The sequence below is a fragment of the Macrobrachium rosenbergii genome, chromosome 39 (genome assembly GCF_040412425.1).
Source record: "Macrobrachium rosenbergii isolate ZJJX-2024 chromosome 39, ASM4041242v1, whole genome shotgun sequence".
NCBI classification, from domain to species: domain Eukaryota; kingdom Metazoa; phylum Arthropoda; class Malacostraca; order Decapoda; family Palaemonidae; genus Macrobrachium; species Macrobrachium rosenbergii.
The window spans coordinates 3,117,447-3,135,000 of NC_089779.1; the positions used below are offsets into that span (position 1 = coordinate 3,117,447).

At 38.6% G+C, this 17,554-nt stretch overlaps 1 protein-coding gene across 2 annotated transcripts in view; it reads right to left on the reverse strand.

Moving 5' to 3' along the window:
* LOC136825653 (uncharacterized) overlaps nucleotides 1–12,153 on the reverse strand; it is a 96,617-nt gene extending 84,464 nt beyond the window's left edge. For both annotated transcript variants that reach the window (XM_067082331.1, XM_067082330.1), the window contains exon 1: nucleotides 11,802–12,153. In XM_067082331.1, the coding sequence (XP_066938432.1) occupies nucleotides 11,802–11,856 (55 nt within the window). In that variant the 5' untranslated portion in view covers nucleotides 11,857–12,153. The remainder of the gene's footprint in view (nucleotides 1–11,801) is intronic.
* Nucleotides 12,154–17,554: the final 5,401 nt, after the last annotated feature.

The window sequence follows — 17,554 nt, forward strand, 5'->3', positions numbered from 1 at the left end:
AACTGCAAGAGGCCTGAACATAGAAAACACAAAAATCTCATTGAAGATGAACTTGAAGAAATGAAAGAAAAAACAGATATTTTAACAAAGTTGATTCAGGATTCGGCTCAGTAAACTACTGACGTAATGATCAACGTATATGAAATCCAAAACAAAACTGGTAATGTTGATAAAGATGTAAAGGCCATGACAAACATTGACAAAACTTATGCTGAATCACTAAAGACAAAAAAAGTGCTTCTGATCAAATCTACAGCTAATGAAATGCGACAAATTATGAGTAAAATAACGGCGCCAGTTAAACAGGTAACAACGAGAGATGGACACTTATTTTCTAAGATTTCCAGACAGGTAAAACTTAGAAAAGGCAAAAATGGAGATTCAGAATATCAACAATATATCAGTAAACGAGAAGGGTAAACTTCAACCAAAAATAAAAGTAGTCTATGTCCCGAAGGATGAAGATGACATTGTCGATAACATTGTGAAGAAAAATCCATGGATAGGTACCCTCATTTCTGAAAATGACGACCTGAAAATTGTAAAGGAGATGATAGCCAAGGATGACCTATATAAACACTGTATCATCAAATGCACACCACAAATACGAAAGGCTATCTATGATAGAGGTGGCAAATTGTGTACACTGTATAGCCGTTGCAAAGTATTCGACTGTTACATGCCCTGTCAATGCTATAAATGTCAGGAATTTGGTCACAGCGCAGCAAATTGTAAAAATGACAAGCTTGCCCTAGATGGGGTGAAAATCACAAATCAAATGAATGTGCTAGCCATATCTTCAAGTGTAAAAATTGTGTAAAGAAAGGTCATAGTGATACTAAACATAAAACATATGATGGCAGTAAGTGCACAGTATATAAATATGTGTCAAAGATAAAAAATAATACGGATCATGGCTTTGACTAATAATCGTCTATGCAATTTAATAAGAAGAAAGTCAATTAAAAAAAAAAAAACTAGAGACTCTCCTATCCTGCAGGAGCTACGATACTGACGAGAAAACACTGATAGACAATTACAAAATATATATAAGAAGCACCTTATTTTGAAAACGTACAAGGGCCCGCCAGAGAGGGAATCATCCCTGTGGAGGGCTGTACATCAAAGGGAACAAAGTGAACGTCCCTGGCTGTTGTACACGATAGGAAGTGCTTGATTTTTGACGGGAAAGAGATGTTTGATAATACACATTACTACTGTGTGAATACGATTCATAAAATATCACGCTCATGGTTCCATTTTCACTCTCACTTTAGCAAAATTCGCTACTTTCTAATCAGACAAAGAGCACAAACATAATTCGACTTGGATTACTCACTCATGTTTTAATTGGTCTACCTCGTCAAGAGCTTCCTTAGCTAGTTCACGAGTGCATTATTTTGACCCTTCCAGACATGCAGGAGTTTCCGCTGAAACCCTGCCGACAATAAGGCTTTTGTGTTGTTCCTGCAGAGTTGCATTTGCACTGAAGGTGCAGAACCGAAACGACAGTTCTCTCCAATCCAACTTCCAGAGCACTTGTGGTGCATCCAAGCAATGCAGATTTTGAATAGTGTATATACATTTTTTGGTTGAGTCATGTAAATCTGATGTCATTCTTTTAACGTTACAGCGGAAACCACTATGACGAAACTATCACCATTTTAGCTTTTCAGGTAGTAACTCGCACACTAGATATTAGGCCTACATGCATTCACACGGAAATGCAGTGTAGATTATTAAAAGACAGATTATACCCGTCATCACCAAAATTCCCACCATAGTGAAGAAGATAGTCGCCTTCCTCGAATAAGCAACATTAAACATCGTTGATGTAATGCAATAGATTGATAAGAGAAATCAATTCCAGATGATGTACCCCCCTCCCCTCCCCTCCCCCATTCACCCTATGCACTTTATTGTACCCTATTATTATTATTATTATTATTATTATTATTATTATTATTATTATTCAGAAGATGAACCCTATTCATACATCCCACCAGCTCTCAACATCTTAATTATCCACACCTGCTTCGTGGGCAGACCAGAGCACAGCATTTATGACTTCTATAGAGTGCCAGTAAATAATCACCAGACATGAGACAGTCTTTTGTAATGATCTTGATTTTAAGAAATCTCTTAAGCAGATTGATTTGCTAACTATATATTCTATAATTTTATTTAACGCCCCAGGCCCAGCAAGGGTGACTTGGCAGCAAAGTACCGCAGGCTCCCCTCGATTTCATGAAGCTCAAAGCTCTCTTGCTAGATGTCTAAGCCAGGAACTCTCAAACGCTCTAATTCGTTTTCAGCTGTAGTAGATGCAAGTAATCATCTATTTTTCATGAATCTGGTGTAAAAATTCAGGGCAGTTCTTACAGATCTCTGTACAGAAATATTAATCTGCTACGAAAGCTGAGCTTTGCTGAGAGGCCAAACAAAATAGTGTCTTACACCACTCTATAAAAATTTCTTTTACATTTAACAAAACGAAAAATGACTTTTATATTGGCAAACCATGAAATGTTTCAGCGCAACATAAAATCTTGAGATGTTATGATAGACCAGTGAGCTTTTCGGATGGACAAATCACCACTTGACTGCTTCCAGTGTCTACGAATAATAGTTATTGAAAGCAAGTACTAACCCAATCTCATCATCAACACGGCTGATGCAAATAAAGGTAACTGCATGGTCTCATACCTGGCTGAGAAGAAGAAGAATGAACTTCTAAGTGTTTTTCAGCTTCAAGAAGTAGTAATTTGTGTAGTGAGTAAAATCACTTGCCCATGAGTGTCACGAGATCCTAATAAATTTTTAACAGGAGGAAATAGGAACTCCCAAGAGGCAGATTATTGGTACTGCCATGTGTAGCCTATATACATGTGGTATACTTTCTGCTGGTTAGCCACTGTTCTAGTTGGAGAGCTGGCAACTTGTAAATATGAGACAAACTACAAGGTAATTAACGGGATGATTATGCTGGTCTGTAAGGCACTTGTTCTGCCACGTTTTATTCTGTTTTTGTGAAAGAAGTTGCCTTCCAGGCATCAAAAAATCTCAAAAACTGAGAGTAGTAGATCTGGAGCAGGTAGACAGCCCAGACCAAACTAGAATCAGAAAGTGTTCAAGACAGAAGACACTTCAGAGAGATCTTCCTCTTCTCTAACCCTGTCAAGGAAACATTGGCATATGATGATAAAGCGGATGGAGGGCCAAGGTTCAGATGAGACCTGTGCCTGATTCGTCTAATACACGGAAGCAATGTCTTCGACCTTAGGCTGGAGAAGTAGTTTTGGTCCGTAAAACTGGCACTTCAAGTATACTGAGAGAGAGAGAGAGAGAGAGAGAGAGAGAGAGAGAGAGAGAGAGAGAGAGAGAGAGAGAGAGAGAGAGAGAGAGAGAGTCGTTGGTTTATTCACAGCAAAACGATAATCGGCACTGAAAATCCTCGGAAGACTAAAGAGCATAAGAAAGTATCCTGCAATCGCTAAAAGATCATCTAACATCTTGATGAACACTAAAATACCACATACTGTAGGCAGTAATGTTAAAATCTACACAGATCCATTTTGAATATATATATTAACATTAAAATTCCTATATCTTAATGCTAAATTCATTATTTGAAGTGGGCTATTAAACACAAACGAAACTGCAACATCATATTAATCACATGAAAAGTTTTTCAAAACATCACTGCTTCAGTAGCATATTTCGTCCCTTTCTGAAACCTCAAATATGACTTCGCCTTTACTGATCATATGGTTCTCGTCGGATTGTTCATCGCAACTAATAATGACTTGATTCTTTCATATTAGTTCTCATTTTTCTGGGGACATGCCCAAGCCGTCAGGTTTGTGCAGGGCGTCTCTCTATTAGAACAAATGACAAACTCTATACACAAAGGATGAATAAAGAGAGGAAAGGGGTCTCAAAACAAACCCTTAATTAACCAAAGGCGGAAGGGTGTGCAGATGTGGTAGAAGCTGCGAATGCGCAAGCACGCGCTGAAACTCGGCCTACGGTTAAAGTTTCCCTGCAGGCCAGCTACTGGCTATGGTCCTTGACATGTTCATTTTCTATGCCAGTGACCCCACCCACCCAAAATGGCTGAAACGACAATTCTCTTAGTCTGCTCATTCATTTCATTCGTTTGAATTGTGTGTACAGGGTATAGCATAACTCTCCTTAACATGCCCATTTTGGAAATAAACAGTAACATCAAAATGCCTACATCTTAAAGCTAAACTCAATTTATTGATGCACTTCAAACCCGGCCCCATGGATGAATTATGCAGGTAGCCTACATAGTACGAGAAGTACATCACGATAACATTATGAAACTAAAACACGGAAAGAAGCATTTCAACACTGGTTTCCATCAATTCTGGACGTGGACCCAGTCGCTAGAGTAGCAGCTCTTCTAAGCTAGTGCTTGCAAGCTAATAACAGATTGAACATTCTTCCAAACGGTGAGCCTTGGGAGTGCTTTTCATTCGACCATTCTGGGAGGAAGCACTTTTCCTGAGCAATACTAGTCTCATGCTTTTAGAACCACGAGTCCCGGCCCTCAAGGAATTTCACAAAAGAGCTTGGTGGAAGTTCCCGGCCTTTGGGGGTCAGTCGTCCCGGCACAATGTTTACTGAGCATCAGTTGTGGCTGGCTTTTTCAGGTCCAAATGTTGTCTAATATGAATATTTATAACCTTACAAATAAATGCCAAGTCTTCATATTGCAATAAAAACAAGGATTTTGGTAGTATTACTGTTGTTACCTATGTACATCTTTTAGGTCGCTTGCTTTCTAGTCTTACAGAAACTGGCAGATCTATAATTCACGTACGGTATTCCGATAAACTGCCCCTAGGCACGGCATCTATAGTACGGGATTTAGATTGAAAGTTCTCTGCCACCAAGCTAATGAGCTTCCTTGCATAAAATCTGAGAACACAGAATCATGAACACACTTTCTCTCTCTCTCTCTCTCTCTCTCTCTCTCACACACACACACACAAACAAACACACGCGCGCGCGCAATCTGACCTGAAACATTTCTTCTTCACCCTACAAGTTCAGTCATCGTCGGCAAGAACAAACTCCCTTAAAAATTTCGACGATTTAGCCACTTAGTTCAAACCGCGCCTAAAACAATGTAAGCTGTAACCTGATTTCCATTTAGGCCTAGTTAAAGTGTTCATGCGTTAGGGTGTGCTTAAAAGAACAGTTCCCTGCACCGTTACATAATTCTACCGTTAATATCGACGGAGAATTGACTAAGCGATCCTTGCCAGCCCCACCCCCACCAGTCACACACACACACTCTCTCTCTCTCTCTCTCTCTCTCTCTCTCTCTCTCTCTCTCTCTCTCACACACAACCATGTCCTTCAGACGCAAAACAAAGCTAACTATTATAGCACCACGGTCCGTGCACACAAGGAACAGAGCGCTCGTACTTCACGCAAACGGGGTAAAAAAAAAAATGGATTTTAATCCGGATTCACTGTAAAAACCTACTCAACCTTTCCTGAAGTCTTTCGGTCTAAGTCCATAAAATCTTACACACATTCGGAAACGACTCGAGATGCAAGTGGACAACCTAATGGGGAAATCCATAACCTGGATAACGAGATCAGATCACAGTGACAAAGATGAACAGCGCGAAAATAAAGGAGAAGAAAAGAAGTGGAAACGGAAACTGAAGGCTGGCCCGTAGTTCCGGTCACGGGGTGGTGATCGTCACAAGAGCCCTACATACAGCCTTCAACCCTAGACCAAAGTTCGTTGTCTGTGAAGAGCATAAGTCTGCCTTGTCCGTTTACCATCACTCTTAACGTTATAATTCATGAAAAACTTTGTATACGGCTGCGTTCCAAGTGAGGAAAACATATTTTGTCTCGAAAGCCTCTGCAGAAGTGAATGCAGTAAAGGTAAAAATAATTATATATAGGGAAAATTTGGCTCCCAGCTGATAATCGTGTGGGTTTGGTGTACGCAGCAGCCAATGTTCAATGTGCCAGCGACTACAGTGTTGTTTCTCCTTCGGAACTACCAATTGTCGGGGAAAACAAATTAATACTGAAAAATATCTAAAAAAAAACTATATATATGTATATATATATATACTACACATCCAAGATGACATAAAAAGCGGCCGCCGAGACCTCGGCCCAGCGGAGGTGTCCCCAACTTATTTGTTTACATAATAAATTGGTGATTAGTGGGAAAATATTCTCTCTTCCAAAATCATATAATTTCAAAATATATATAATTTATATATAATATACATTATATATTACATACATATATATATATTATATATATACATATATATATATATACTGTATATTATATAATGCACATATATATAATATATTATATAATATATATAATGCATATATATATATATATAACATTGTCACGAAGCTTACGAAGTACCTGATTATCACAAAACTAATCACAATTTCAGAAACATACCTCGCTTCAGCCTTGATACCTGAACTCTCATAACAAAAAGAACTACGACTGAGTGATCTACAGGTAACAGTGATTCCTTAAAAAGCTCATCAATCACAAGAAAAACCAAACTAAGTTTATCAAAACTAGTGCGAGGTATCTACAGTTAAACAACATAGGCCTATATACTAGAGTAAAAGGGCATCACTCCATCAAACAACTTCAACCGTTTCCACGGTCTTAATTCCCTTCAGCAAAAGTAAAGGAACAAAACATGTGAATCATTTTGCCTTATGCACATAATTAATCCTATTCTCTGATGGTCAATGAATGAAACACTTTTTTTTTAAATTTTAAATACAAAAATTTATTTTTAAATTCAAAATTTATATTTAGAATTCACAATCTGAAACATTTTTTCTTGCTTGAAAACAACACAACATTTAATTAATTCTTGAGTTAAATTATTAAACAAAGCTAAATCATAAAACTTTAGTTTATCAAGAAATTAAGTTAATCAAGCAAAATTTAAACTATCAAGAATTACTCACGATTTGAAAAGAAAATCTTAGCAAATGAAAATCAAATCAAGTACGCAATGTTAAATTATCAAGAAATATTTAGAATGTTAAGTAAATAAATGTTAAATCACCAAAATTGCAAACAGAACACACAAAAATACACAGAAGATTTATCAATAATTATTTCACCAAGGCAAAATTCTCTTAATATACCTTATTATACCAGTTAATGACCTTGTCTGAAAGTTAAACGGCTCTTCCAGCCCGAGTTGGCAAGCTAAATCCTATGTAAAGAACATCAGGTTTGTATTTGTGCAGGAGCAAAGACTGATTTCATCCTCAGAGCAATTCCTGATGCCCTCTTCTCCCACATCATGCACTGACTGGATGCACCATATGAAAGGACTGTGTATGAGGACCTACACGTTCCTAACAGAAGACCTCTTCCTACCACCACCAGCCTGTGCATGTCAGGTCCGTAACTTGCTAACACGCCACTGGGAGACACCAAACTTGGAGTATCCTGGGATGAACTTGAATCCCTTCTGACATTGCTGGACTCAACTCAGGAGCCAAAGAAGGTTGACCTGGCAATGAAAATATGCCAACAAGCATCTGAGCTACCCTTCTCAATGGCAAAGCACCACCCACGGAGGAACTATTGAAGACTGGCTGATATATGGAAGTTTGGTCTGACGGCCAGGCACTAGAACCATTCAGTTCAGGGGCGTCATTTAGGGGGTGCTTGGGGAGGCAACTGCCCCCCTAAGACTCAAGTTGCCCCCACCAAGCCTCAACTTGCCCCTTCACCCCCCAATCCCCAAGAATAGTTGCAACTAGATGGTTCTATTGTCTGTTAGTTGCAGAGAAATTGTTCGTGCAAACAAACTGTCTGTCAGAGCAGCTTCAAGAGAAAGGTATATCTATTATTAGGACTGTAGATCTAATCACAACAAAAACAAATCTGGTAAATATGAGAACTGAGAGAATATGAGAAGTTGTACGATGAGGCACAAGAGTTTGCTAGAAAGCTTGGAATTGGTGTACCAGAGGTTAAGTGATGCTGTGGGATTAGCTTGCACCAAGAGAATACAACTGACAAAGCGGAGTGTATGCTATTTGGATCTGACAAAGCACTACGAAAATATGAACACTTCAAAAGAATAACTATTGGTTCGTCAACAATAAATATTGTAGCAACAGTGAGGAACTTAGGAGTATCTATTGATAACATACTGTCGATGAAGAACCATACATTACATATTACAAAAACCTGTAACCATCATGTTAGAAACATTGCATTCATTAGAAAATACCTAAACGAAGATACTCTGAAAACAGCAATTTGAAACCAAATACTTTCGAGGCTTGATTACTGCAACGTTATATACTACGGTCTCTCTAACTACCTACTAAGAAATTTGCAAGGAGTACAAAATAGAGCCGCCAGGTTAATACAAGGACTACGTTCCCGTGACAGAATAACCCCAGCACTAATTGAGCTACATTGGCTACCAGTAAAAGCTAGAACAGAGTATAAAATAGTACTTACAGTTTTTAAAGCACTAAAATATGATGAACCAACATATCTGAGAAATTGCTTAAGCTTCTTTAGAACCGAAATGAATATTGTAATCAGACATGCAAGTGAAGTTTATAGGCTATTTGAACCTAGAACGAATTGTAAGTCGAGAGAGAGAGCATTTGAACACTGCGCACCAAGACTACACACAAAATACCGCCGGAAGTGAAGACCATACAAGAGGAATGAAAATTCAAAAAGGAACTAAAGACTCTCCTATCCTGCAGGAGTTACAATACTGACGAGAAAACACTTTAAGACAATTATACAATATAAGAAGCACCTTATTTCGAAAACGTACATGGTCCCGCCAGAGAGGGAATTATCCCTGTAGAGGGCTGTACATAAAACCAAAGTGAACAAAGTGAACGTCCAACAGACTGAAAGAGTATCTCACAACCAGTACACTTGGGAAGCGACAAGGGCAATTGGTATCTTCTCAGAACATCAATCTAAAACATTTGAAGACAGAGTTAAATTTGCCAGTGACGGATACGCGCACTGCCGAATTTGACCGCAGGTTCAGCAGTAACAGATTTATTTCGGTCTCTCTCTCTGCATTTGACTGTCAATCAATGCAGTTCCTTGATGAGGAAGAACTAACTCTGTTCGCAAAACATTACAGCGCACACATTGATATAGTCCTTTTGGTTTCACAGATCCATTCTGCAAAGGTGTTCTTAGAACAAAGGAAACGATGTGTACACTGCTCTATAAAACCTTACCAGTTGCCTTTTCGGAGTTGCTATTTAAAATTTTGTTGACCATCCCAGTCACTACTGCTAGTAATGAGAGATTTTTGTGTTAAAACATGTAAAGAACTACCTGCGAACATCAACTGGGGATGACCGGCTATCTTACTTGTTGCTGATGGTCACAAAAAACGTGGTTGAGTCATTTGATTTTGCTCGCACGCGACACCGTCGGTAACCATTGGTGTAATTCTATAGAGGAATGCATTTCAAAAATCTCATATTTTACTTCGATTTTGGCACTCAAATTATCAACATTATTTCTTTTTATTTCATAATCATAATATAAATTCCATTACACTAATGATGCAGTAGTTTCATAATTTTCATTAACGCCCGGCATTTAGAACCCTGACTATATAAAAGATAAGGAGGAACCTGAATTGTCAAGTAGTTTGTTTACATTGCCACCGAGTTTTGTGAAATATTTTAAATTTTTGACGTGATCAGTTATTAATGTCATTTAAAATTAAGTTAATTCAGTACCGTATTAAAGACAATATTTACCAAAATTCATTGTAATTCTGAAAGTGATCCATCGATATTTTATAATTCCAATAACGTCGTTGCTTTTATTGTTCCAGCAGTTTTAGTGAAGTGATTTCTCCTGAAAGTTCATGATCCGATACGATACCACGTCATCTATTAAGATTTTACAAAAATTTCATGCCTACTACATTCAATGGCAGCCTCGAAATCTGAACAATCTATAAATGCTTATTCATTAAAATTTTTCACTCTGTTGTTGTTGTTGTTTTATCATGTTTACCATAAGATCCTTGCGCTCAGCGCTCTGCTCCATGAAAAGGATTTAGCCTAAGGCAGTCAACTTCTATTCACGTGCTAGATTTCGTCAAACATAGTATGGAAGAATCTGCATTAAAAATCATACTGTGAAAAATTTTATCTAGAACTATGATTATTTCTAATGCTGATGATTAGATTGATACAAAACAGTAATTGATATTTCCATAATCGAAAACATACGCAAACACTATCTGTCGTCCCTGTAGCTAATTCATCCATACCAACCGGTCGGGAACCTCCCTATCCCCAACACCCAGCCCATTATTATAATCCATGGCAACCATTCATAAAATCCTTTAAGGGCACCCTTACAATATATAAATGAAAACAATGGATTTGTTAACTTTTGACTGGTCACGTCACAAGTTAACAACATTTCGCAAAATGGCCTGTTGTTTTTACATCGTAATGCAAGCTGTTTGGCTTGCAGTAAAATTCTGAGCTTCAAAGATCCTTCCTATCTTTTATATAGTCAGGATCCTAATTCATGCCGAAGCCTCTTATTTGTTGATGTGTAATTTTTTTCAAATTTCAGGCAGAACATTACACTGGAACCTTGGACAGCCAATCGTTAATTTCCCCAAACTCCAACAATTATGGGCGGGGGGAAGTCGGCCACTAAGTGAAACTGGGTTTGTTTTGGGTGGGAAGTGAATGAATAGTGCATTGGCAACAGCAATGGCGAAATAAACTCAGCGCGTAAGATAATGGCATGCAAAAATATACAGTTCATTTGAGTACCAGTCACTGGGAAATAACAAAAAACACCAAAATGTGGAAATGGTGAAGCTAATCCAACAAACCGTGTCCTGTCACTGCTATTTACAGGAGTACTTATTTGAATCGCTAACCACACCAGCAACGCCCAGAGCGCCACATCCTACTAAATTTGGGCTCTTTGAGAGTCCTTAACCCCTTCGACATTGCCTGAAAAAGTCTGACAGCCTTTCTGACCGGGAAGAATACTGTCCTAATCGTGCGTGCAGCATCCTATACGCCTATACTACATTAAAAACACACTGCTACGTAGGACTAAACTTCAAAGTTACTGGATTTTTTCGAGGTTCATGGATTTTCTGTCAATGTTATAGACTATTCCAATCTTCGTTTCCCATTTTGTCTTCCAAATCCATTCTTTAACATCAACCATATTTACCCCATCAAGAAGGTCCCTTTCGGGTAAGCGAAGATAGTTGTAATCCCTTTAATATGGGGAAAGTAGTGACCTTAAAGAGTATATAAACATAAGCTATCATGAAAAACCCATAATCTAGTTCGGCCTGAAAGACCACAAGAGACCTTTGTATGGTGGCTACACTACCTTGGCATCACCTGGGTAGACTTTTGCCCACTAAATGTTTACGGAAACTACAAACTATAAAAACCTTCCAAGTGTAAGTTTGAAACTCCTTGAATTGTAGCATGAAAATTATGAAGAGGTTTATGTTCTATTCAGATAATGAATGAGTCTCCCGAAAGCCAGTGCAAAATCTCTTCTGGGTATTAGCCCCTGTGACCCCAATAATTTTTTTTTATTTGTGATTTGTTAATTAACAATATACAGATTCTAAACGCGTATAATAACCGAGTACTTAACTGCCCTTTAGCCAAACCTGAAACATTTCAACTAACGCACAATGATGCAATCAAAAAAGCCGAATCCAAAGTCGAATACTTACCATATTTAGTGTTTATCAGCACGGTAGTGAGTATAAATATTTCTCGAATCTTCATTGTAACAATGCGACGCACAATACTTCCCCACGTTTAATCTTCTCAATCAAGTTTTGCTTTTTTAAATCTTCAGTGGAAAGAGTGGAAAGGCATGAGTCTGATTTTCCGTCAGCCCGTTCTGAAAAAAACTTTTAAAACTCGTATCACCACTTCTTCAGAGGCCATTCGCCGCTGTAAGTAAATCGGTTTCCATGGCGCCTTCTGTAGAAAAGTTTCCGTGGAGTCAAGAGTAAGAATTCGCCTGGAGATCAGGAGTAACGACGGGACCTTCACTCGACAACGGCCACCCACTCACTGAACGGGCAGAGGGGAGTTAACCATTGCCGGTGGGGACCGAATGGTGCCATACAGAAGTTGCCGGCTAGTAATTACGGCGCGATTTGGATCCTAGCTTGTATTCTGTCAATAACTTTACGGAATATATACTATATATATATATATACATATACATATATATATGTATATTAACTTTATCACATACACAATTGTTCTGTGCATTAGTAGAATTACTAAAAGGACCTCATTCAAACTGGATGGTATCTAAAATGGAGTTTTTATTCAAAAAGTTACGAGCTTTCTTGGACAAGCTTGTAACTTTTTGAATAAAAATTCCATTAGATACCATCCAGTTTGAATGAGGTCCTTTCAGTAATATATACATATATACGTGTGTGTGTGTGTGTGTGTGTGTTCAGAGCATCATAGAAACGGCAGATCGAAACTCACCATGTAATGACACGATTTTAAACTAATATTCATACCGGAATACCATTACAGTAGCACCATTGCTGTGAAATGAATACAAAATTGGCAGCCGATCGAGGCTACGGCCTATCCCAATGCCAAATCAGAGTCCTTCAAAAGAAGGCATCGTGCTTACCCCATATAAGAATGGGAAAAAGCACGTTAAAACGAAGAAGTTGTATGTAGTTAAAACTCTTTTTGTGGAGGTTAAAATAAAATGCTGTAAAATCAAGAAACTAACATAAATCCTATTTGCCACCTGGTTAATTGATATTAAAAATCAGTTATTTTCTTACGGCTGAGGGACTTCGAAGCTGAAACTTTTTTTTTCAACAATGTTAATTTAAGACCTTAAACTGGAAGACCGAAACTGAATTCAAACTATCCTTTGCGAGTCACATTTATTTTTAAATACAATAGCGAAGCTTGATAGTCTAATTTATTCTTATCATATTTGCTCAAGCGAAAAACGTGAAATTATTTTGAAATCGAATGTTTCGTGGTTTTTCAACTTTTGCAACTGAATCCTTTCCATGATAACGGTCCGCATTCCCGCTGCTGTCTGTGAGACATATTATAATAAGCGCGAGACCGAATAAACATGAATTTACTTATAGGCTTTGCAGATTTTACTCCTAAAGGCAGCTCAACGAAAACAACCGATAAGAATTTTATGTCTCCCAAATTCACATACATACATACATTCACACTCACATACACACATACAGGGGCGTAGCCAGGAACTTCGTAAAAGGGGGCGGGGGACGCTTCTGTAGAAGATGAACCAGGCGAGCGCATCGAGTCCCTACAGCTTGCAAAGTTAAGTATACCTCAGTTTTACCAGACCACTAAGCTGATTAACAGCTCTCCTAGGGCTGGCCCGAAGGATTAGACTTATTTTACGTGGTTAAGAACCAATTGGTCGCTTAGCAACGGGACCTACAGCTTATTGTGGAATCCGAACCACATTATAGCGAGAAATGAACTTCTATTACCAGAAATAAATTCCTCCAATTCTTCATAAGCCGGCCGGAGACTCGAACTCGGGCCTAGCGAGTACCAGCCCACAACTCTACCGACTCCTCCAACGAGGAACTCCCTACAGCTTGGGGGTCGTTGTGAGCCCCCCGATTTTTTTTTTTTTTCCCCGTTTTAGAGGCATTTTGATGCACATGAAATGTACATCTTTGACATATCCAAGAACCAGTATTAAGTGCTTCATCTGGTGGAATAATAATAACAATAAATAATAGTTTTTGCTATTCTCCCTTAAGATCAAAGATAATATCTCATTACACATCACTTTCATATCTCACCATGCAGGAACTTAACACCCAAACATTTTTTGAGTAGAACAAGGAATTAAAAGAAAAACTTCAACAGTATTTTATTTATTTATTTATTTATATAAACAGTACCCGAACCATGGCAAATCTGGACTTTCAGTTTGCAAAATCCTGAAAATAAAACAACGATGACACATCACTCTTTTGTCTTTTATGATCCGGGACGAGAGCGAAATAACAGCAGACACTCGGTATTCATATAGATGTCGGGAAACAAAATCAGTAGCCTTTATGTATTGACTATTGACTGCCACCATCGTTCGGTAATTCAAAACTTCCAAAACCTCACGAGTCACAAACGAACTGACGGTTGAATTACCATGACATACATAGGCCTACATAGAGAGAGAGCGAGAGAGAGAGAGAGAGAGAGAGAGAGAGAGAGAGAGAGAGAGAGAGAGAGAGAGGGGTATGGCTAAAAGCAAACACGTAATAAGGTGATGTTGCTGTTTCACGGTCATACTATGCGACTCTCTTTTTAATTTAATAAACCCAACTGCGTCAAGTATCTATTTTTCCCCTAAGCGGCTTTGCCATCTCTCTCGCTCTCTCTCACTAAGGTTAATCTTTTGTGACTTATCTAGTATCGCCTTGGTTTATCAGGTTAATCTTTTGTCCTATGATCTCTCTCTCTCTCTATTTTTTTTAGGTTTTTTCCTAGATCTGTCATTTAGTAACTCAGAGCATGAAAGGGGCACGTGTATATAACGTGTGTGTGCTTTGTTTTAATTCTTGGGACAAAAATTCCAGCTCCATCTGATTCCTGTGCATGTGGCTGGCCCCAGGACATATTCACAGCCTTGGATGGCAGCTCACCATTTTCAAACAGCGTTAGATGTCCGTCACGAATGAACGAACACTGATTTGCGTTTTGGCGGGAGAGCTTAGACTATTTTGAGCATAGCGCGAGCTGGGTGGCATCAAAAAGCAACGCTGATTTATTATTATTATTATTTCTTTTAGGGGGGCCGCAAATTTGGCATACGCTATTTTTCAGTGGCTGAATGGTTTTGAAGTCAGTGACTTGAACGCAATGTAGATTAAAGGGCTTTACACTGAACAAATGACGGGCGTTTTTTTCATAGTACAATTATGGCACCTTTACCAAAGTGCTAATGCTTAAGGCTGGGGTTTACTTTTGATTTGGAAATTATTCATGGCTGCACCGTTTTGTAGATGATTCGTGATATAGATAACAGCCGAAGACCCGAATGTATTCGAGTCATTTTGATAATAAATGCATTTCTCACGAGGTGATTTGCTATGCGAAAGGTGCCATGTTCTCCTGACGGGAGGGACGGTTTCCAAGTACGAATTTAAAATAGAAGATAATGGGGTTCAGACTATTCACGATGGTTTGATGTACTTGCATGTAATATTTCTTATGGTTTTCTTTGGTAGTCTTGTAGTTCATTGGACAAGTAATTACTGTAGATTGATTTAACATCTTCATAACCGTCTTGGCTGTTGCTCTGGGAGTAGGCCTAATATTTTTTAGTGTTTCATCTTTTTTTTTTTTTGCACAAGTTGTCAGCAAATACGTAGATAAGACGGCGTCCCTCCAAATGAATTTTTCATTCGGATTATTATTAATGAGTCCCTGAGTCACACGACAGTTTTTCACAGCACATTTGGGATTCAAATCAGTTTTTCTGAAGATTAAAAACGTCAAAAGTTTTGTGCTGCATAGCGATTTTTTCAGATTCTGAAAAAGGGAAAAGGAAGGATTTCGTTCCATCCATTTCCAGAACAAAAAGGATTAAAAGAAGTGGAATTGGGTTCATTTTTACAAGCGACAGAAACCCGTTCATGAAACAAAAAACTATATGAAGTTCACATTTCGAAGAGAATGCCTGGAAGAGAAACTTTATGAACAAAGTACCAGATTAACCAGCTCCAGAATCATTTAGTACACACACACACACACACATACCATATATTTATATATATACATATATATAATTATTATATTTTCCCAAGAATCCCAGCCACCAAATGCTGAATTTAAATCTGAAAAATACAACAGTGCATTTTGGGCACTGCATGACAAGAAAGAGCGAAAGGAATATAGGCCCCTCCCTTAATCTGTTAATCGCGCTCTTTATATCCCTTTCAACTTTCTCTTCTCGAACATGTGACGCTGTGGGAGACATTGTTTTCAGACCCTAAGCCTGGCCAGAGGCAGGAATAGTGCCAGGGAGGCAGATTAAGAGAGGACAGCTGGCATGAACAACTGGACCCGAGTCATAAATGATGCACGCGCATTGGGAAACAACACCAACCCCGGTCTACCTGTGGATAACCTCCTGATCCCTGACCGAAGTCATATAAGGGTCTCAGCGAAGGAACAAGGGAGAGAAACCCTGCTGGACGCGAGCAAGACGCATCTCCCCCTTCCATTCCCGCCTCCTTCAGAGAGCAATGCCCTACCACGTGGTCCTATGTTATAGGGACCCTTAGTATTCTTACCAGCGAAGCCCTTAGCCCTTCCTCTGCCACCATTACCCTCGCTGAAGCCACCTCTTCTACAAGGTAAAGTGATCTGTTGCAAAGGTTCTCCCAGTCAGTCACACTGTTTAAATTCTCATACTAAACTTCCTATTTCCATTTCTAAGTGCCAGTATTTCCATATCAACCTTGCCGTGTTAGGGCAGTGTTATGTAAATGCCTGTTTAAATAATTACATAAAATCGTGTGTTCAAGGCTTCCTTGGCACCGTGTGCTCGCCTTGTTCTATGCATAATTTACTGTGTCCTTACTGGCTTTTAATTTGTAAATCTCCCCATTTACAGAGGGTTTGTTAGCCGTGCAAATCTCTCCTGACTGTGCCTTGTATCAGCATCGTCACACCAAGGGATATACCTTCAAGTTTTCCCAATTATGATTAACCTCTCAGGCCTTGCCTGCCTGATTAGTCCATTTCATCTTCTGATATTTCATTTCAGGTAAATACACGTAATTTTAAACTTACCCTAACGTGTTTATTTACAAAGGCCTTTTGAGTAGAGCCCTCAGCTCAGAGAAATCCCCCCTTTTTCTTTGATTTTTTACGATTTCCTCAGTCAACAGCAGTCAGAGCTTATACAAAAATAGAGGTAAGTAACAAAATCATTCATTTAGAGTCTATAACTGGCTCATGGTAAGGATTTCCCCATATATATATATATATATATATATATATATATATATATATATATATATATATATATATATATATATATATATATAAAAGTGAATATTTGTTGACCCAACTTAGATAATAAGGTAGGTTTCAAACCTGTAGCCACTTCCACTTTATCCCCTTTCCCCCTTCCTTTTGTAACTTATGTGGTAACCGCTTGACCGGTCTAGACAAAATCTGGCATGTGGCCAACATCTGACCCAACTTAGGTAATGGGGTAGGTTTCAAATCCATGACCCCCTTCCCCTTGTAGCGTTTGTGGTAAATAAACTCTACGGGTTTACCACGCCTCATTTCATGTACTCTACACCATAGAAATGAATGATTGAAAATGCTTTTCTTTCCTGCGATTAATAATTATGTATCAATGGTTGTGTTTGGGGGGGTGCGTTTTTGGCTTAGTGGGGATTTATTTAGGTTTAGTAGG